The sequence below is a fragment of the Lemur catta genome, chromosome 1 (assembly GCF_020740605.2).
Source record: "Lemur catta isolate mLemCat1 chromosome 1, mLemCat1.pri, whole genome shotgun sequence".
Classification (NCBI taxonomy): Eukaryota; Metazoa; Chordata; class Mammalia; order Primates; family Lemuridae; genus Lemur; species Lemur catta.
Genome location: NC_059128.1, coordinates 8,622,597 through 8,645,035, shown reverse-complemented (window position 1 = coordinate 8,645,035; position 22,439 = coordinate 8,622,597). Strand labels below are relative to the sequence as shown.

At 48.5% G+C, this 22,439-nt stretch overlaps 1 protein-coding gene and 1 long non-coding RNA gene across 2 annotated transcripts in view; one reads left to right on the top strand and one right to left on the bottom strand.

Annotated features, from left to right (window-relative positions):
- Positions 1 to 10,127: 10,127 nt before the first annotated feature.
- LOC123644891 lies at positions 10,128 to 18,203 on the bottom strand. Its single transcript, XR_006737297.1, has 3 exons — positions 18,037 to 18,203; positions 14,074 to 14,208; positions 10,128 to 11,671 (listed from the first exon to the last, which is right to left on the bottom strand). It is a non-coding gene; the product is annotated as an uncharacterized LOC123644891 (long non-coding RNA).
- Positions 18,204 to 18,229: 26 nt separating this feature from the next.
- C1H14orf132 (chromosome 1 C14orf132 homolog) overlaps positions 18,230 to 22,439 on the top strand; it is a 43,221-nt gene continuing 39,011 nt past the window's right edge. The window contains exons 1-2 of the mRNA XM_045539191.1: positions 18,230 to 18,273; positions 18,374 to 18,608. Of these exons, the coding sequence (XP_045395147.1) occupies positions 18,230 to 18,273; positions 18,374 to 18,608 (279 nt within the window). The remainder of the gene's footprint in view (positions 18,274 to 18,373; positions 18,609 to 22,439) is intronic.

Here is a 22,439-nt window from a genome sequence, read left to right as displayed (position 1 = left end):
TCAAGAGGTAAAAGAGATGACTTCCAATTTAAGGAACAAATAAATAAATATCCACTTTGGTTTTTTTCTGAGTGAGACAATTCCTAGCAATAACCTCAACACACCACACAGGGGCAGAAGAAGCCCATTATAATTAGGATCTAGTATTCCTCACCAAGCATGTGCCTGCTCATAATTCTACATTGGGTGGAGACACAGGAGGAAATAAGGGTCCTCAAATTTATTAAGTGCCTTCTGTATACCAGAGAGTTTACACGGGATGAATCACTTAATCCGTTCGCACAATTAATCCTGTAAAGGATTCTTACCTGTCTTCCCCATCTCCTCCCCAGAACTTCTCCCCTCTCCCCCTTCCCCCCACCGTGATTTGGCTTGTCCAAGGTCACACACATGGCCAGCAGTAGAGCTTACCTGTGGCTAATGTCACCAGACACTGGTAAGAAAAAGTCAGCTAAAATGTTTAACAAATTGCTCAAGGATAAATATGGGCAGGTGAAGGATGTAGAACGAATGAGGATCCCGGGCACAAGGGGATGCACCTGCTAGCAAGCCATTCTGCAAGGAATCATTGTGTGAAGAAAGATGGAAGCAGAGCACGAACCCTGGCAGGCGTCCCTGGTGGTGCAGACCCAGGAGAAAGGCACGGGAGCCACAGTGACAAAGGCGTGAACCCCCATCTGGACTCTTTCCTTTATGTCTCCTACAGAACAAATGCCTTAAACCACCCAGGAAGGGCAATATACACTCTGCCACCCTTAGGACAATATAATATTTTCAGCCATGAAAAGAAATAGTGACACACACTGCAACACTGATGAACCTCGAAAACAAGCTAAGTGAAAGAAGTCAGATACGGGTGACATATTTTGAGTCCGTTTATACGAAATATCCTAAATAGGAAAATGAATAGAGACAGAAAATGGATTAGTGGTTGCCACGGGCTGGGGGGAGGAGGAAATCAGGAGTAAGTGCTAATGGATATGGGGTTTCTTACTGGTGTGATTAGACAGTGGTCGTGGTTGCACAATTCTCTGAATAAAGTAAAAACTACTAAATTGTGCAGTTTAAAATAATGCATTTTAAGATATGTGAGTTATTGCTCAGTTTTTTAAAAATCTGTCTATGAATGTTTATAGTGGTTTATTTGTAAGCCAAAGTAGGAAGAGGAGGGGGCAAGGGAGGGGGGAAGAGAGAGAGGGAGAGAGGTGGGGGAGGGGGAGAGAACAACCTCAAGTTCCTCAAGTGGGAAATGGATAAACAAACCAGAAACCAGGACATTCATGGAATGGAATATTCCTCAGCAGTATAAAAAAGAATGAACTATTGAAACACACAACAACACGATTGTATCTCAGATTCATTATATTAATACTAAGTGAAAGTAGCGAGACTCAAAAGGCTACATGCTGTGTAATTCCGTTTCCATGACATTCCTGCAAGACCAGATCATAGAGATAGATTACCCAACCGTGGTTGCTTGTGGCTGGGCTTGACGACAAAGGAACGCGGGGGAGGCACTTCAGAGGGGGCGGCGGAACTCTTTTATATCTTCATAGTGTGGTAGCGATTACACAACTGCCTGCATTTCTCAAAACTCACAGAATTGTATCCTAAAAAGGGTAAATTCTACTTTATGTGCATTATACCTTGGAAAACATGGGTGATTTTTCTGTAACGTCTTAGATTTCTTACATGGCAGTACATGGAGTACTACCTCCTTTTTAGAGTGCTGCATAGATGCCACACTATAGGTATATCCTAGTTTATTTATCTATGTTTTAATTGATTGTCACTGAGGTTATTTCTTTTGGTTCTTTTTCTTTCATTGTCTCGCTGTTGTACCATTGCTTCAGTAAATATTTCTGCACTTGCCTCCTTATGCCGTATGTTTTTATTTCTCCAGGACACACATCTACAAACGGAACTCCTAGGTCAAGTCTTACCCTTAGTGTTCTACTGAACACGGACAACCCTAAGGGACTCTTCTCCCCAGTGGCAGCTGGGACCTTTCCCCTGCAGCCCAACGGGGGGCTGAACACTGGGTACCGCTGCTCAGCGTTTCATCATCTAAGAATCAGTTACTTTTTGACTCAGAACCTTGTCTCCAGCATCTTTGCCCTGTTTGGTGAATTGAACTGGCTGATAAATGTCCCTTCTGTGGCTCATTTATCTTGTTTTCCAACAATCCTCCCTTTCAGAGGTGGCCGATAGATTTGATTCTAAAGCTACACAGTATTTCTTTGGCAGAAATATTGATGATTTTTTGAAGCAACGCTGAACAACCTTATGATTTATGCCACAATCAATGTCCGTCTTTACTTTGTACAGAGGACTCATGCATTTGCCTGCGTGTGAGTGTCTGTGTGTCTAATTGGAAAGAGGGGAAGCAATGATTTCCCACAGCAATGTAAATACTGTATCTTCTTTTGTATAGTGTTACCCTATACAAAAGGGTACCACTAGGTCACCACTAGACCCAAAGGGAAGGAGCCATGGTTAAAGTATTCGCTGTGGAACACTCAGTGTCTAGCAGTCCCTGGCGTTCAGTGGGTAGGAGGTCAGTGTTGAATATACAATCCCTCCGTCATTCCGTCTGATCCAGCCAGACCATTTGAGTATTTGCACCCACAGGGTTTGGAATCAGACAACTGCTGTAGCCTGGCAACTCCCACATCTCTTTCTCCACCCTTGGATTCTCTTGTGAGCCCTGGAACCGCAGGACTGCCTGCCTACCAGGATCTCCACTGGGCTGGCCCAGCTGTACCTCAACTGCCACACGTACAAAACTGGACTTGGTTTCCCCTGTCTGCTCCTGCTCCAGCTTCCTCACCTCAGGAAATGACAAAACCACCCACTTCATTGGCCAAACCAGAAGCCTGGGCATCGTCCTCCTAGGTCACCCCTGGCACCCAACCAGTTCTCAGTCCTCTGGAAACCATGGACTCCTGTACATCCCATCACCACAGCCACTTCCAAGCCGTGTCCCAGAATAACTACAGCCTCTTCTCAGCTGATCGCTTAATTGACGTCTTCCTTTTTGCCATTCTCTAATGAGCAAGGGTGTTAACTTTTGACAGGAGCCTGATTAGCACCCATAAACACCATCCTTAGAATAAAGTCCCAACTCCTTCCTGTGTCCTCCCAGTCTGCTGCCATCTGTCCCTTGTCTGCCTCTCTGGCCTCAGTCCACACCCATCTGCCTTCCTCCCTCCCTCCCTGTCTGCCTTCACCTTCGTCTTCACCCAGTCAGCTTTCAGGTCTCACTTAGATATTTCTTTCTCCAAGAGGCCTTTGCTGTCCCCTAATTTTGGGTTATTTGCCTGCCTTATTTGCTCTTGTAACCCCTGGCACATTCTAGCTCTTTTCACAACATATTGTAATTGCTTATTTCATTATTTGGTTCTTCCACTTAACTATGAGCTCTATGAGGGCAGAGAGCAGAGTGTGTCCTTAGTAATTTCATCTCCGTAAGTTACTACAATTCCTCTCAGAGTAAGTAATAATAATGTAGTAATTGGAAGAGGAGGAGAAGGAAAAAGAAGGGGGGAAAGCAGCAAAAAGGAGGAGGAGAAAGAGATGAAAGAGGGGTAGGAAAAGAAGAAGGGGGAGAAAAAGTACTCAAAAATATTTATTGGGTAGACAGATGAATGGATGGGTGGATGGGTGGGTGGATGGGTGGATGGGTGGGTGGAGGGGTGGGTGGATGGATGGGTGGGTGGATGGATGGGTGGGTGGGTAGATGGATGGATGAATGGATGGATGGATGGGTGGATGGATGGATAAATGGATGGATGGATGGACAGATGGATGAATGAATGAATGAATGGATGGACAGATCTGGATTTTGAATCCCTGATTGGCCACTTACTAATCATTGGAATGTGATGGTCATTGGTGCCATGCTACTCATGGATACCCAGCTTTCTCCTTTTTCTGGCTATCTGGTAGAGACCATACTTCCTGGCTTTCTGTGGTTAGACGGGGCCATGTAGCTACTTCTCGTCAATGAGTTCTGAGAAGGGATCTATATCACTTTTGTTCCAGAGCAGTGTGAAATCTAATGTCCCCTTCCATCTGGCATGGCAACTGGCAACATTCAAGATAGTGGTTGCTCCATCAGTCTAGATCTTTGGGTTCTACTTCTCCTCCTCCTCCTTGATAAGCAGAACTCCCCTGATGATTTCCTATGAATATGTAGTATTAATGAGAAATGCCATTTATTGTTTGAAGGCACTGAGACTTTGCAGTTGTTTGCAGCATAGCCTACCCTGTCCCGGTACATACAGAGCCTGAGTGAGGCAGCTAAACTTTGTTGAATCACAACTTCCTATTCTGTGAATGGGAATAATAATAAAGCCATAAGGATTGAATAAAGCAATTCTATATGGTACGTAACCCAGTGCCTTTGCTGCTCTACCCTCCGGGGCCTTCTCTCTTCTCTCCAAGGGCTGCCGTCTGCCTGGGTTACTCTTGGGGAGCCAGTCACGGGTTCACAGGTTCTGGGATCTCCCCAAAACCTCTCAGAAACATCAATACTCCGCTGCCCCAGCCCTAGCCAACATGTCATTAAGTCTCTCCGGACGCTTCTTTCCCTTGCCCGTCGATTTTATCTGCTTTTGTCCAGAAACTAGGTCTCATATCACCCTGCATTCTTCCAATTTCCACTGTTTATGAGATACTGTCTGTGTACCGAGTCTTTCAGGTTTTGACTCTTAATGTTCAAAGACAAACTTTAAGAACTTCAATAAAAACACAATGGATTGAAGCTTTGGTTTTCACAACTGTTTTGTCAGCTAAGAGTGTAAGAATAATGGACTTAGAAACCCGATTGACAGCTTTGTCCTCCCAGAAATCGGTCATTCCTTTGAGGCTATAAGCCTTAGCTGCCTAGTCTACTCTTAGTATTGGAAGACTGTGGGCAAAGAGGAATTAGCTAGAATAAAAAATATACGTGTCGATATTTCAAAATAAGAGCCGCCATCCGATTTGGCGGTAGACGGATAAACAGCATCAGTCCACGTCCACGTAACGGACAAGATGAGCCTGATGCCTGAGCTGAGACACTCAGTTCCGCTGAGCGTCTTCACCATGGCAGGTCCGTTTCTGATTCTGTTTTCAATTGTGGAAGAAAAACTTAAATTTGATAAAATCTGATCCATTCATATTTTTCCCCCTAAGAATTAGGATGTGCTGGAGACATATTGACTTCAGGGAATAGAAACCTACTCAGATGACTCAAATACAAATGGACTTACTGAAGTGGCCAAGGGCAGCTCGCAGATATAAAGCACAGGGAGCGTCTGGAAACTGAAAGGCACCAGCCTCCTGCTTCCCACCAGCCAGTGCACAGACCTAGTGGGGCTGCCTCTTGCACCGAGTGGCTGAGGGCAGTGCCAAGGGAGTGACAAGACGGACGAGGCCTGGACCCCAGTGACTTGGCAAGTAGACCCCAGCAAACCAAGTCCTCCCCAGTGTGGAACGGACAGATGTGCTGGCAGGTGTGGAAAGGTACTTATGATGACAATGCAGGCTCCCTTGAATTGAACGCAGCGGTAGATATCCAGAGTGATAATTTTCAGCCTGGGAAACCATTAGCTAATTAGCATAATTATCCATCACTGGAAATCAAGGTCATTGCCCTGGGATTCTCTTCTCCTGCTGCCAGGCCTCCTGGGGTGTACAACTCTGAGAGAAGGCAGGGTGCCCATGGAACCTGCTTGTGCCCTACCAGGGAGGGAGCTCCTCCCAAAACGATGCAAGCTGGAGCCTCTCTGGCAATGTCAGTGGTGCAAACACTCGTGCCCAAGCCCACCCCTCTCGACTAGGTGGTGTCAAGCTTGGTTTACTCCAGGTGTGAGACAAAGAGCTCCCTAAGGACAGTAATGATTTGTGGTGGCCTGGGCATTCACTGGGGGCATCTGGCCATCGAATACTCTGAGCCAAAGACCACAAAGTGGGTCCAGCAGGCTGTACGCTTTAAACACATTGAAAAGAACAAAGGCCTGGAGCCCCATGAATGAATCAAAAAGTCAGTCAATTAACTACTAAACTAAGAATAGTAATAGCCTATTTTGCTGGATGTGTGCTGTGCACAGGTACTGGGACTGGCACTTTCCATTTAATTTCCATGACAACTCTGTGATGTGCTATCCTTGTCCCCACTGTAGGAAGGAGGAAACTCTCCGAGTTCTAGGTCTTGAGATGTTTCCACTTCTACACCCAGGGGTAGGCATGGTGATGCCACATGTCTAATCTCAGCATAATATGTTTATAAAATACGGAAAATTCCATATGCCTTTGGACATCCCTCTTCAACAAGAGAACTCTTTTTTAAAAAAAACCCTATATGCCAGGTATAAATAGCCCCCCAGGACACACATGACCACAAAATTTCATACTTAGAAAATCAAACTTTAGAAAATCAAATCAGATCCTGCTCTGGGCTCCTCTCATAAAAGTTTCCAAGAAGTCCAGTGTCCAACACTGGAGGATTCTCTCTCCCTCCCTGCAGTTACAGTAGAGTCCCCACCGCCTACTCAGGCCATAAAGCTGGGGAGACTTGCTCTCTCCTTTGTGGTACCCGTGCTCACTACGCCCACCCACGGTGGCTGTTTGTAGGAACAGAGCCCAGCCATCCTCCTCTCCAGGGATACCTCAAATCAGCCCCTGCCTAAGCTCAGGGCCACTCCACACCCTTCCCCAGAGCTCAGAAATAAACAACTCCCCCCTTTATGAGAAGAACCAGCTTAATCATGAAACAAAAAGCTATAAATTCTCTTTGAGGCAGGAGAGCTTCTTACTTGGAACCGAAAGCCTGGCCGCCACGCCACTGGGGTGCGGCCGGAGACAAATCCATTTTCACTTTCATGGCAGAGTCTTCAGCAGCCAAGAAGCCAAACACCAATTAATTTCTCACTCACTCACTCTGTCACATCTGTCTTGTCCATGGGGCTTCTTTGAACGAAGTGTACCATAGGCAAAAATGAACTGGTTGAAACAACTGGGCCCACGGTTTGCACCTTGTAGATGAGAGACCAAGAGTTACCCTGAGACCTCTGAGCTGCCAGAGAAGCTCATCACATCCAAACGCTGCCCGAAGCTAGAGCAGCAGTTACTAGATCTTGGTTTTTAAATACCAATCCCACTAAAGGAAACCAAGCCTCCTTGGAAAAATGACAGTCCCCAGGCCAGGAAAAGAAACGTACGATATGGGCCTGTAACATCTAATTGTGTCTCAAGAGCAAATGCTAAAAATAAAAATAAAAAAAAAAGATGGGAACATTTAAAAAGGACACAGAAACAAACTTGAATCAATTAGAAGGGGTTCACAATGTGAGCATCAAAACAATGATAGTTGCTGTGGACTGAATTGTGCCCTCCCTCCAAGTTCTTTTGTAGGAGCCCTAATATTCAATGTGATGGTATTTGGAGATGGGGCCTTTGGGAGGTAATTAGGTTTATATGAGGTCATGAAGGTGGGGCCCTCAAGATGGGATTAGTGCACTTATGAGAAGAGACACACCAGAGAGTTTTCTGTCTCTCTCTGCCCTGTGAGGACACGTTAGGACGTGGCCATCTGCAACCCAACCATGCTGGCGCCTGGATCTTGAACTTCTAGTTTTCAGAACAGTGAGAAAATAAATTGCTGATGTTTAAGCCACCCAGTCTGTGGTATTGGGTTATGGCAGCCCAAGCCGAGTAAGACAATAGTGAAAGACTGTAATCCGTTGACTAAAATAAGAATCCGAGAGTCCATACAGATAGGAAAGGAAACCAGCCAGGAATTCCAAAGAAAGCATTGCTCGACTCTTATTGCAAAAATGTGTCTTTCCCTGATAGATTGTGGATATAATCAGGTCGTGAAGTGACCCCTAAGACTGAGAAGTTGGGAGGTGGAGGAGTTGTCAACTTGGTCTGACCACTCTGTGTGACCATTGGGAAAGTCTGTCCCCCAAGAGAAAAGCAGGTTTTTAGAGCAGAAAAGGCAAGGATGGCTGTTAGGCAGACAAAAACAACAGACATCAACTACATCCTGCCCTCGGACTGCCCAACTTCCATGTATCGCCTTCTCCACATACCTTCAAAAGTGCCTGCACCTAAGAGCGTATAACAAATTGTGTACAATCAAACACAGCCCTCTCTCCCACCCCGAAATAGAGACAACCTAAAATCATGTCCATATCCATGTCCAAATCCATGATCTCTGCGAGAATGTTGTTAATTTCGGTTAGATCTGAATGCAGTTTCTGCAGGTCCAGCAACCTACGGCTGAATAATAAACTAACTCCTCCACTTAACATATTTCTTGTACAACAGTGGAGAGTAAAAAAAAAATTGTAACAAAAATCCCTTTGGGAAAGGGAAGAGAAGGAAACAACATAAGACTGCCACTTGGCATTATCTAGCTCATGCCTAAGGGCGAGGACTCCCTCCTGGCCATGGGTAAGTCCCTTGGGTAGCCACTTCGGGCTCTTCCTGCTCCTGCCACCTCCATCATCTGCTGACCGTCACTGCTGGAACATGAAGGATGTTCTTGGACAGCTACCTGTCTTTGGCAATCCAATTCCCCTTGGTGTAGGTTCAAGGCTTCCTGATTGCCATGATGGCCTCGGGGGTTGAGGAACTCAAGCTTTTCGTTTCCCGGGATTGGGGTTTCTCTAGAAGTCCGTTGACCTGTGAGCTCATTAAGATTCTGGTCTACTTGGTTTAGGATAACTCATCGGACCAACACTCAAAGCTAGAACTCCGTTTGAGGTGTAGTCCTTGCACCCAAGCCACGGCTTGGGAAATTCTACAGATTAGAGCCAGGCGTCCCTCTACTCTCTGTCTATCCCAACCCTCCGTCAGCGATGTGGCCTCCACCTTGGCCAGGTGGCCTAGCAAACAAAGCAGGGAGGTGAGTGTGCTCATCTGCTCTGTGTCCAGGCTAAGTCCTAGTGATGGCTCTTTTCCTGGGGCAACTCTCACCTTTGTCAGTGGCACATGTGGGACATGAAGGTGATACTTGAGAGGGATTGTGGGGTGAGGCGGATGTTACACTTTTCGGGGATATCTACATGTCTTGCTCTGTTTACTTTTCCCAAATTAACTTGAGAATGAGAAAGAGCAGGCTTTTCTAATTCTGTAAGGAGGAAGATTACCTAACTCTCAGTCAACTTGGGTTATTGACCACAGGCAGAAAAAGCCTTTTTTAAGAAAGCAAACTTCATTCTCTCTCATCACTTGGACGTGCCAGCTTCCACCAAAGCTCATCTCTTTCTTGTAAGAACTTACTAAGGTCCACAATATGCATCCAGCGTATTCTGAGGTCCTTTCTCCTGCCACGTCTCTTAAGGTCCAACGCCAGCAGGCACATGGCCCCCAGTTTCAGCACAAGCCAGCAGCTCTCAGCCTGCCGATTTGCTCCTGCATAAGGGACTGCCAACTTCCCAGCTGCGGATGGGGAAATTATCTTTGTTGTATACCATTCCCCATCCAGCTGATTCCTCATCTCAGATTCTATCACTTGCGACACCCCATTTCTGCTACCAAATTTAATGAGTCAGATCTTTTGGTTGCAGGAGATAAAACTCTAATTTATTTTCTCTGGTAACCGAAAAGTCCAGGGTTAGCTATGCCTTCAGGCACCATAGGATCCAGGTGCTCAAATGATGCTACTGAGAACTGTCTTCAGCTCTTAACTCTGCTTTCCTATGTCTTTTGTAGAAATATGGCTACTAGCAGCTCCCAATTTATATCCTACCAGGTTAGCAACTTCACACAAAGACAGCTTCTCTGTCCAGTCAAAATTCTAGGGCTAACTTTCATTTGGGGTTATGTGTCCACCCCCAAATCTAATTCCCGTGGTAGGGGGGAGGGGATCAGCCTCAGCAGAGCCCCATGGACAAAGAGCCGGGCTTGGGGAGAATGAATGCTTGACAGGCACAAACAACACACGGCCAATGTAAGTGTCCAGACTTAAATGGCAGCTGTGCTTGGAGAGCACAAAGAAGCAGGGAATGAGTGATTTTGGAACATGTACTATGTGTCTTTCATCTGCTGATTTTTTCAACATAAATTTTTGAGCACCTATTATTACAAATAACAATAGAAGCTAATTCTTACATAGCATTTATTGTCTACCGGGCTTCACACCATTATTAATAACCCGTTTAATCCTCCCAGCTCCACAAGGTAAGTATCGCAATCTTCATCCTCATTTGACAGGAAACGGCAGCACAGAACACAAGCAAATCATCACCGATTACGTAGTATCTGTTGCAGAGCCAGGTCTCAGTATTGGCTTCCCAGGGTTACTGTAACCAAATATCGTGAACTGGATGGCTTAAAATGCAGAAATTCGTTCCCCACATTTCTGGAGGCTAGAAGTCCCAGATGAAGGTGTCAGCAGAGCTATGCTTCCCCTGCCACCCTGGGTGGCATCCTTCCTGCCTCTTCCTTGCCCTTGGTGGTGGCCGGCAGTCCTCGGCGTTCCTCAGCTTGCAGCCGCATCAGTCCCACCTCTGCTGTCACGATCACGCGGGCTTCTCCTTGTGTGTCTGCTTTTCCTCTTCTTATAAGGACACCAGTCATATTGGATTAGGGCCCACACTAATGACCTTATTTTAACTTTATTACATCTGCAAGATCCTATTGCCAAGTTGGGTCACGTTCACAGGTACTGGGGGTTTGAACTTCAGCATGTCTTTGTGAGGCACACATCGCAGCATCCAAGCCAGGCCTGGTTCCAGAGCCTTTGCTCACCTCCAGCCCCCGGTCAGTGAGACAGCTATTGGGGTCCCCAGGGTGAGGAAACCAGAGTGTACCTTCCAGGGACTTTCACAGTGTGGGGAGATGTACATGGCATGGTAAGCAAAGAGACCTCCACGCAGGGCAGGCACAGAAACCAGGCACCCACCCAGCCCTGGGCAGGTTCTAGGGGAGGTGAGGAGGCAGCAGCTGGGGTGGGGAGGAGGAAGAGTGGGCTCCAGGGGGAAGGGACATCATGCCACAGGCCAGGGGGCAAAAGGGATTTAGTCAAATCAGTTCAAAGGGACATCAAAGAGGGCAATGGGAGAGAGGACCCTGAAGAGGTGGCAGGGGCAGAGCCCTCAGGGCGGGGTTGCTGTGCTGAGGAGCTTGGATGTCAAAATGTCAGGATGGCATGTCCGGGACATCGTGAGGGACCATCCCATCGGGGGCAAGCGAGGGGCTCGAGCAGAGGCACTGATGTCTTGATCACATCCTCACTGTGCTGTGAGGTCAGAGGTGCTAGCACCGTATTATGCAATGTAGAAAGAAACTGAGGCTCCCAGAGATCAAGTCAGGTAGGTCTAGAGGCAGAGGCAGAATCTGGCCCAGGCTCTCACCCTGCAAGGTTCCCATGGGACTTGTCATACTCCAGGGAGTTGAGGGACAGGTGGCAATGGGCAGGTCACCAGGCCGGATGCTGAGTTCAAGTCCTGCCCTTCCACTCATTAGAGTGGGGCTTAAGGAAAGTTGCTTTTCCTTTGTGAGTGCAGACACCTCGCCCTGGCTTGGGCTGCTCTGGGAGTCCCCAAGAGGTGAATGAGGAGGGCCTTGGGGAAGTGACATGCAGGACGACAGGAGCAGCCTGGAGACGGAAGCATTCCTACAGTCATTGTCATCGTTCTGTGGGATGACGGGATGTGGCTGCCCCGGGCAGGCAGAGCTGGAGAAAGAAGGACCTTCCAATTAGCTTCCTGCCTCACCACGCTGCCACCCCCCAGCAGGGCTGCATGTTCTCCCATCGTCTCCTCCCAGTGCAATCAGCGCTTTCATTAAAATGAGCTCATCAGACTCTTCAGAGGCGCAGCCAACAAAGGAAGCAAAACCAGCAATTATCTTCTGGGGACAGAGCCTGGAGATTGGAAGTTTCCAAGGAAGAAGAGCAAGTGTGGGTGGCACGGAAGGATTTAGCTGGGGGTTTGGAGAAAGGGAGACACTCTCCTCTCCGTGTGAGAGATGCTGGCAGACACGCAGATGGATTTCTGAGGGGCACGTGGGATTTCTAGGGTGGGTGTTCCACATTCCCGCTCCCGGTGGAGGCCCGGGGACTGGGCCTGGGATGCCAGGGAAGGAGACTGCTCTCTTCCCCACGAGCAAAATGAGGTGGCTGGGCTTGAAATGACTCTCTGCTTTGTCTACTTGGGAAACAGGGGCCTAATTTGGGTTAGAATTGCCCGTGCCTGGCCCCTTGCTGGAGTATCTTGTCTGTCCCCCACTCACCTGCTCCCAACCAGCCATCCCTGAGGGCCACAGAGCCTGCCCGGACCCCTCCAGCTTCCCTACACCCCAGCCCAACCTCACAGCCGAGCTGTGCGCTCTGGGTGGACTAGGCCAGTATTGTCAATGGAAACAGGGCGCAAGACATGTACACAATTTCAAATGTTCTAGTAGCCACGTTAAAAAAAGTAAAAAGAAACAGATTAAATTGATTTTTATAGTATTTCATTTAGCCTAGTATATCCAAAGTATTGTTATTCAACATGTAATCAATATTAAAAATCATTACATTTTTTTATACTAGGTCTCCCAAGTCCTGCGTGTATTTTGCACTTACCTCTCAATTCAGATGAGCCATATTGCAAGGGCCCATGTGGCCAGTGGACACACTGTGTGCACACATTGTCTGCACTGTGTGTTAGTGGTGGGTGGAGGCCTCGGTTCCATTTCTCAACTTGGTGCATTTCCCTCCTGTGGAACTGTGGCCCAGGAGGGTGTATTCACCCCTCAGGGAGCATGGCACGGGTCCTCGTTCTTGGTGGGAACTTTGAAATTGTTTTGGAGTGAACGAATGATTGCGGTGAGAGTCCCTCTGCCCTCAAAGTAAGAAATGATTCTTGGAGATGTGAGCTTCTAATTCTCTGGGCATCCTGCTCCACGTTCCCTTTTCTTTCTTAAGCTGCGGGAACCCAGCACCAGTGAGGAAACCATGGGACCAACAAGGGAGCTTCTGTCCATCTGACAGTCGCTTATAACAAATACCAGCCCAGACAGGTGTGCACAGGCAAAGGAAAGCAGATGAGGCCATCGAGGGGGACAGAGGAAGACGGTTTACTTTCTACATCCTTCTACTTACTTTCGTCCACTCATTTACTCAACCATAAATGCTTATTAGCTCATGAGTTTGCTCATTCAGGAAACATTCCCAGAGCCCTCCATTTAAGCCCGGCGTCTGCTAGATGCTGGTGTGTTTGGTGGGCAAACTAGAAACCATCCCACCTCACTCTGTAATCCTCTGATGCAGTTCTTCTAGCAGAGCATTTGTTAAAACTAGAGCAAACATAAGCACATGAGCAATCCCTGTACACAACGACACCCTCCCTTCCCCCCACACACTCTAACTAACCTTCCTTCTCTCCTCCCACCCACAGCGTGCCTACTCAGTGCCAAGCGCAGCACTAGGCACTCTTGCCATCATCTCTTCAACACTCCACTTTTAAGGATGAAAAAGCTCTGGCTCAGAAAGGCTAAGTAGCTTGCTTGGTGTCATCAGCTACCAGGGGCAGAGCCAAGATGCAAACCTGAATCTTCAGCCTCCCAACACAAGCAGCTTTTGGCCACACTTCAGGTCCTTGTCATAGCCGTGGAAACTCTTCGCAGCTCTGGCCACCCCTTCCAGGCACACAGTGCCCATACAGCACATAGTAGGTGCTCAGAAAACATGTACTGAATAGATGAATTAAAGGACGAATGGATGGATGAATGAAATAATTCTCCCTCCCTTTATAATTATTTGTGTTTTTGCACTGGTCTGACTAAAATGTAGGAACTGTAGCATGAAAGGCAGATGGGCTTTGGAACCATCCGGGTCTGGATTCACACCCTGGCGCTGCCCATATTTGCTGAGTGACCTGAGCAAGGTTAACCTCTCTGAGCCTGTTTTTTGTGGTTTAGAGCGGACGTATGTGAGATACGATGCCTGTGTGTGGCATAGTGTTAGGAGCTCGGGAAATTTGAGTAGCAATTGAATTGAATTGAATTGCAGTTTCATAGCAGAGTGCTAGGGAGCCCCAGAGAAGAGAAGGTTTAATTTGGGTTGGGAGAAAGATGCCAGGGCATTAAACTCACCTGGGCAACGTGTAGAATCCAGATTGCACAGCCCCCTTCCAGAGAATCTAGTTTGGGAAGAATCTGCATTTTAACGAGGTCCCTGTGATCCAGTTACTAGCAGTCCAGGGGTCACATCTGTCCCTGGGGGAGATCCTGTAGTGAATGATCAGAAAGAAAGGTGTTTTACTGAGTGGACAGAGGACAGAGCACTGGGGCCAGGCCTCAATGGACAGCAGGGTTTTCTGTTCATTTTGCTGCCCCTGCAGGCCCCCAATTTTCCAGCCTGTTAAAAAGGGGTGGGTCCTGGGCCATGTCCAGTCCCGTGATACGCCTTGAATAATTTATCAAGTCTCTCAGCAAAAAGCTCATGAAATCTTAAACCCTTTCAAGGCTTCCCGGGAAGGGCAGGCATTCACCGGAGGTCTCTGTGCACCCCACCTTCTCCATCTGGGTCCCAGATGAGGCGAGGTGACAAGGTCATGCCCCCCTGCTGTGGCCTTCAGGCCAAGAGCCTTTAAGGAACAGAATGTTCCTTCTCGCTGGGTCTCAAGTTCTCTGCACACATGAATTATGTATCTAGTACTTGGCAAAACAACAGCCTGGAGACTGTTCCCGGAACCCAGAGTCACTCCCCTCACTCCATCCCCACGCCACGATGCCAGCACCGACACCATGCAGGTGGCCGCCACCTGAGTCCCGGCTCCAGGGCACTTTCCTCTTGCTGCTAGTCCTCACCAGCTCTGTGTGGCCGGGTTAAGTCACCTCACTGCTCCTGGCCTCAGGTGGGGATTGTCAGACCTCCGGCCTGACCGCTGTGAGCACGGTCAGCCAGCGCAGGGCCTCGTGCACATCAAGGACTATCACTCCTGACATCTCACTGTCACTCCTGACAGTTCTCCCTGCGCCCCTATGTCCCCAGGGAGGTGACGCTGGGCCCATAACAGTGTCACACACGCAGTGGGCAACATGGAGCCTCGAGGATTCATGGCGCTGAAAGTAAAGCAGTGAGCAAGTCTGACCTGTGTCCGAGAGGAGATATGACCTGGCTCCCTCTAGGTTACTGGCTAAAAACACGATCCTGAAAAACAGCCTCAGGAAAAGAACCACCAGAGCCTTGCGTTCTTGCTGTCCCCTGTAAGAATGTGCAGGAATGCTCAGGACCCACGGCGGAGTGAGGTGATGAATTTAAATGTCCTGTATCTTTGCCATGTCAATGCCAACATCCTGGTGCAGATATTGTGTAATTTTGCAAGATGTTACCATTGGGGTCAACTATGTAGAGGGTACATGAGACACATGAGATCTCTGTATTATTTCTTACAACTCCACGTGAATCTACAATCATCTCAAAATAAAAGTTTTAATTGAAAATCATAATGAAATATTTCAGCAAAAGATTTGCAAGATCCTAACATTAAAATATTAAACAACAGTTAAGTATGTAAAGAAATATACCTTGTTCTTGAAGAGATATATTTTTTATCTTTAAGACATCAATTTTCCACAAAAAGAGTTAATATAATTGCGATCAAGTTCAGGTTATTTCAGGGAGCTGACGAGGTAATTCTGAAATGTATCCAGGAGAGCAAAGAGGCAAGGGTAAGTAGCAAGGAAACTCCTAAAAAAGAACAGAGAGGAAACTTGCCCTACTATATATCAACTAGTATGAAGCTATAGTGTCTAAATCAGAATAGCATTAGTGCTGGGATAGAGGAACAATCAATGGAACAGAACAACCTAGAAACAGACCCATACCTAGATGGACACCTGACAAATTTGGTCTTGCAGATCAACAAGAAGGAGCTGGTCTGCCAATAAGGGCTGAGATAATTGAATATTAATATAGAGGAAGTAAAATTGTTTCTTTACCCCATACTAAGAAAAATCAGTTATCAAAGGGCTGAAATATGAAAAGAAACAATGTTTTAATTATCACTAAAAAACTATAGAAGAGTATCTTTATGGACTCAAGCTGGGAAATGATTTCTTAAACAAGGACTAACTGCAAAGGAAAATATTAATACATTTTGGTCGAAATAAAATTAAGAACTTCTGTTCATCAAAATATACAACAGAATGAAATAAAACGTAAAAATGAAAGAAGATATTTAAACACCTATAACCAGCACAATTAGTATCTATAATATATAGATACTTTTAGAAAAAGTCAATAAGAAAAACATCAACAACCGCATTTTTAAAAAGAGCACAAAGACCTTGTGACAGGCATTTCTCATCAAAGGAAATGGGACTGATCAACAGATGTATAAAAAGATGCTTAATGTCATTAGTAATTATAGAAATAAGAATTAAATTCAAATGAAACACATTTTATCATATTTGCAAAAATTTTAAAATCTAACAATACAAAGTGTTGGTGAAAATTCAGAGCAATAAGAACATCTGCATACTCTAGGTAGGACAGTAAAATGGATAAAACCTCCTTGGAAACAGGAAATTGGAAAGCAATGAGCATCACTTAGCGAAAATGCAGATGAGCTGACCACACGGCCCTACAGGTCCATCCCTAGCATATTCCCTGAGAGCCCCTTGTACCTGTGCATTGGGAGACACGTTTGAGAACGTTCATAGCATCAGTGTTTGCTGCAGCAGAAAACCTGGAGATGACCAAAATATCCACCAAAGGCCTAGTGCATAGATACACTGTGATACAGACATGCACACGGGACATTGTATAGCAGTGAAAAACAACAGACATCAGCTACACAAACAATGCCGAATAAAAAGGGGGAGGGGAAGTCACCTAACAGCAATTTTATTTTATAAAGATTTGAAACAGGTAACCTGTAAAGGCAAAACTCTAAAGAAAAGCAAGAGAACAATTAACATGACAACTTAGGATGGAGGTGACCCTGGAAAGGAAGCGGGGAAGAGATGCCTTTGGAGAGAGACACACAAGGACTTGAAGACTGTTGCTCATTGTTCTCGTTCTTAAACTGCAAGGGGCTTTCTTATTCTTTAAACTGTACATACACAACATACACGTCCTTTTGCACAGATGAGACTTCAAGATAAACGTACATAATATTTTCACAGCAAACAAGGAGCCATGAAAGGTCCTGAGCAGGCTGATGGGCCACTGGACACAGGAAGGATGGGACCGAGGGAGGCAGCTTTTGCCGTGGTCTGTCTGGGCAGGCACATGGGCTAGGCTGGGGGGCGGCAGGATGATGGGTGTGGAGGCACAGGATTGGCTAAGGCCGGGGAGGGGAGGGAGGGCCAGGGGACTGGAAGGTTTTGAGACCCATGAAGAAAAGGAGGGCACAAGCAAGGTGAGAAAGGAGAAAGGCAGGAAGAGAGAAGCAAGGAAGAAAAAAGAGCAAAAGAGAGAAAGAAAGAAAGGGGCAGAGAAAAGGAGAGAGAAAGAAAGGGAGAAGAAAAAAATCCAGGGAAGATAAGACATCTTGAAAGCCCTCTGTGGGTCAGTGAGGTCCTGGTCCCATTCCCACAGCCCCTCCTGAGCCCCCAGCTGCTGGGTGACCTTGAATAAACCTGTCCATATCTCTGTGCCAGAGCTTCCTTGCCTGTGACAAAGTCTGGGAGTCCTGGGCTGCAATAGGCCCCTTAGGGCATCTCTGCTGTTCTCATTTTAGCTATGGCATCTGCATGGTTTTGGATACTTGTTTGAGGTAAGAGAAAGTCATAACAGAGCCACACAGTACCAGTTGTGCAAGTTGTGCACTGTGCAATCCTAGAAGACAACATTCACAGGTTGGTCTCCATTATATCATTAGCCATGTTAGTGCTCACATTTATTGAGTACACCCACGTGCCATACATGTTATCTCATTTAATTCTTAGGTTTTGTTACCCTTATTTTACATTATAAGAAATCTAGGCTCAAAGAGACACTAACTTGCACAACAAAGTAGAGCTGGGATTTAAACCCCGTTCTGCCCAGTTCCAGAGCCAGGAGCACCCCTGACTCTGGGAGTAGAGTTGGCATGGAAAGCCGCTCACCCTGATCCTGGTCCTCAGCCGTCAGGGCAAGGCAGGCCAGCCTCAGGAAAGCGCTGCCCACAGCCCCAGGCGCACTCAGCTAAGCTGCATGCGTCGGGCGCTAACAGAGCTGCACCTGGGTTCTAGGCTGGTTCTTCCACCAACCAGCTGGGAGACCCGGGCCTCAGTTTTCCCTTGCAGCCCACCCAGGGAGATGATTGCGAGCGCTCAGGGATTCTGGCTGGCCCCGCCCCGGGGGTGGGGCTAGGAGTGGTCACGTGGAGGGGCTCCCAGTTCCCCCGAGCCCCGCCCCGCCCCGCCCACCGCTCGGGCCCCTCCGCCCAGTCTGTGTCTGGAGCCCCGAGCCCAGAGCCGCCCCAGGGCACCGTGCAGGCTCGGGACGCACCGCCACGCCAGGGCTGGTGAGGTCGCCGCCGCCGCCACCGCCACTGGGGCCTGGGCGCGCCTGCTCACTGCTCGGCCCGCTCCCGGCCAGCTGTGCAGGTGGCTGGACCAGCAGCAGCAGCAGCAGCGAGGACTCGAGCGCGGGCGGCAGCAGCGACACCATGGATCTCTCCTTTATGGCTGCGCAGGTAACGGGCGCTTTCGCCACGCGCTCTGGGCCGCCAAGTTTGGGGAGATTCGGGGCCACCGTCTTTCCCTCCCCGCCGGACTGGGCGCACTGGGAGGGCTCTGGCTGGCCAGTGACACACGCCCGGGATCCTGTCCTGGTCCTTTGTCCCAAGCCGGGCACCCCCACCTGGTGCGCGCGTCGGGGGCGGCGAGCTCAGCTGTCCCCAGGTGGGGCCGGCGGTGCACCCTACGCGCCCGCAGCTCGGGCTCTTCCCACCTGGGGTGCAGGGAGGCTGCGAGGAGCCTGGGCGCCCGAGTCGCCCCCTCCCGGCCCATCCCCCACCGGACATCCCCCTTCCTGTGTCCTGGAGCCCTCCAAGGCCGGGCAGCCCAGACCCGCGCGGACACGGGTGGGTGCACGTCCTGGCTCTTCTACGCTGGTTCCCCGAGGCGCCGGTAATTGTCACTTGCTGGTAACCTCGGATGCCCCCCGACCACTTTTCTACCCTGTGGGTGGGGACCGTAGCCCCTGCCGCCTGAGGAAAGCTGTGAGACCCGTGATGTGTGACAGGCCAAGCATCGAAGTGCAGCGGTGGTTTTATCCCTGTTCGCTTTGTGCTGAGGCTAAACAGCCAGCAGTTCCCATCGCGACTATAACCCGTCCCTCCACGCAAAACAGGCTCCCCATGGCAGCAAAAACAAATGACCTCTCACTGCTTGGTTTTTGTTCCGCAAGAATCCCTTTGAGTTCTGGGCTTGGGTGGTCATTGTGTTTCTGTGCCTTAACTCTCTTGAGCCAGAACGAAGATGAACACCCAATTTCTCGTGCTTTGGTGGCCGTTGGGAAGACCCAGTGTTAACCACAGCCTGGCTCTAGGAAAGGGCTGCATTTGGTTTGGGAGAATAAGTCCCAGGGTACCAAATTCAGACCTTGCACCTTCCCCGGTTATGTGGGTCGGTTATGTTGGAAGCGGAGAGGTAGGGAGGCCACCCAGGCTCCCTTCTGTCTCCTGGGGGTATGGCAGGGACCCCACTGGCTGCTGTTTTCTTTTACAAGGAATGAAGTTTGAGGGGACACTTTCCTCTTCCCCAAACTTCACCAGTGGTGGAAGCCTGTTTAAAAAGTAACAGCAAAATCCAGACTGTGTGTGGACATTGAGTCCCCAAACAAAGGCATAAAAGGATGCAGAAGCCCCAAGTTGGCTCCAGGGAACCCAGATCCCAGCTCTTTGGCGGCCTCCCAACAAGTTGTCAATAATGCTAATCGCTCTCTGAGTGTTGCAGGCCCTTTTTTGCCTGATTTTCCATCTCCTGTTTTTAAACCCGTGCTTATAAATATTGCCGTGCAGACACCATTTTCAGTGGCCGCGTGATAACTGAGGAGGCTTTCCAGAATTTATTTCTAGAGGGGAAAAGAGTGCACACAATGTCTGTCTCTGCCTCCCCCCTCTGGATCCTGCTGAAATACTGGAGTTTCCATGGCTACAAGATAAATTGATCATTGCTAACCCTGGGGCTGGCTGGAGCATCAGGAGTTGCTATGGTAACTCAACAAAATAAACAGGGCTTTGTAGCGCTTTCAGCAGAACCTGCACAGAGACTGGGTTCTTATTTTTCTTTTTTGTTTACAATCCAAATTCCACCTGGTCAATATATTCCCCTTGACAGATGTTTGGCGTTGGTTACATTCTCAGTACTGTGCTAACTGCAGGGAACAGAAACATGAAGTAGCACACAATGGGAACAGGTGCTCAGGTTTGCTGAGCACCTACTGTGTGCTAGACCCTGGGCACTTGGCACTTTGTTACAGGAAATTCTTACAAGTCTGTGACGTAGGCCCGGTTTTGGATACTAAACTTAAACTAGATTAAATAATTTGCCCAAGGACACACCATTAGTAAGGAGAACTGGGTTTCCAATCTGGGCCCGAGTATTTTTCCACCTTATTGTTTCATCCAGAGAAAGACACAGTACAAGGGATGGGACAGACATGTTTTGAAATGGTTCATCTCTTCCCCCACCCCCCAGGAGGTAGTCCTGCTGTTGTGCCTCTCTCTCCTAGCCCCTGCCGAGTTGTACTCTAGTGCATTGCTTTCTGGTGTTGGGTCTGTCCCTGCTCATCCCCATAAGGGTGGGAACTGTCATTCCTTTCTCTGCAGCACTTAGCAGTGCTTGGCCAGAGTGAGTGCTAAGCACCTGCTCTGGGTGTGCACAAGGACCACCAGGTGTGTGTGATAGTCACTGCCCCCCCACCACAGTCTTTCTCTCGGCAGAGGGCAGTTCCCAGAGAAGTGTTAGTGGACCCACGCACTTGTTCAGCAAGTGCTGAGTGCCTGCCTGTGCCAAGCTCTGTGGCAGGCACTGGGACAAGGACGCGGGGGGACAAAGTTGAATGGGATGTAGATTTTCTTTCTGGGTGCTTTAGAGAATTGGAGAAATGATGGCCCAGGCCAAGGCCAGTGAGGGGAAGGGCTCAAGTGCTGGCCGGGCAAGGGACCTGGCACATAGTAGGTTCTCAACAAGTACTTGTTGGATGATTGGATGAGGACGAGACAAGATGTATGTTCATAAAAAGACATTAATGGGAAAAGACAGTGGATTCGAGGTGTCAGATGCCCTCCCCACTGACACCTGTCATCGTCAGGACTTTGAGAATGAGGGCTCTAGATGGATTGGAACTACAGCAGATTCCCCCTGGTGGGCCTGGGAATTAGAATATTCTAGGTGGAGTGGCATGGAGTTAGGGCAGCCCAGAGCCCTTCAGAGAGCTGGACGGTTGGGGGCACAGGAGGGCTGAGAGGGAGAGAGAGGCCAGGGCCAGGTTAGAAAAGGTGCTGACTGTTGGGGTGAGAAGTTCCCATGTAATCAGTAGGCAGTGGGAGCCATTGCAGGTTATTGAGCAGGGGAATGGCACATATATTACTAGTTGACACAGTGCCTTGGGAAGGCCAGGCTCCTGTAGGGGATAGAAGCTGGAGGGATGAGCGAGGTCGGGAGTGCATTGTTGGGTGAATGAAACCAGATCCACGTGATTCCAAAGCCCAAGCTGCTTCTCCCTCCCTATATCATTAAATGTGATTCCTGTTTTGGGCTTAAGACCCAGAGAGCGTATAAACCATTCTAGAAAGGTTTCGTCTCAGATGCTAAGCATTAAAAAGACACCCTTCGTGGATGAATATAGCAGACACCAGTTATTGGCAAGTCCTCCTGTGCAGAGGTGCCCTCCCTGGCACTGCACACGAGGCTGTGTGCGAGGCGTGGGACAGGGCGTGGACACTGATGGTGTGAACATGCAGCTGGTGGACCCCACCTCGCCCCAGAGCCTGGAGGCTCCCAGTGGCCCTTTGCCCCACCCGGGAAGCACTCCAACCCCCCTCCACACAGCCCCGGGGCCCCTGGAGACCCTCGAGGGTGTGAACAATGAAAGGGGCCATTGTTTCTCTATGGCCAGAAGTGGCCAGGAGGGCAGGGCCACCCAGGCCCCCAGGAGGCTGGGGAAAGGGGCAGTATCACAGACTTAAAACTGAGCCCAAAACCCTTGTGTCACTGTTGGGGGAGGCTGTGTCCAAAGACAGCCACCTTCCATTCCTTCCCTCCCTCCTGCGCTCACAGACTGCCCTCCCCCTCCATCAAGAGTCATAGTCTGACTCCCCTCCCCTAATGACCTCATCTTAACTTGATCACATATTCAGAGACTTTATTTCCAAATAAGGACACATTTAAAAGTACCAAGGATTAGAATTTCATCATATCTTTTGAGGGGACACAATTCAACCCATAACGGGTTCTGAAGACCCATATTAAGATAAGGATCTTGGCCCTTGTGTTAGCAGCTGCTGGTCTTGGAGAGG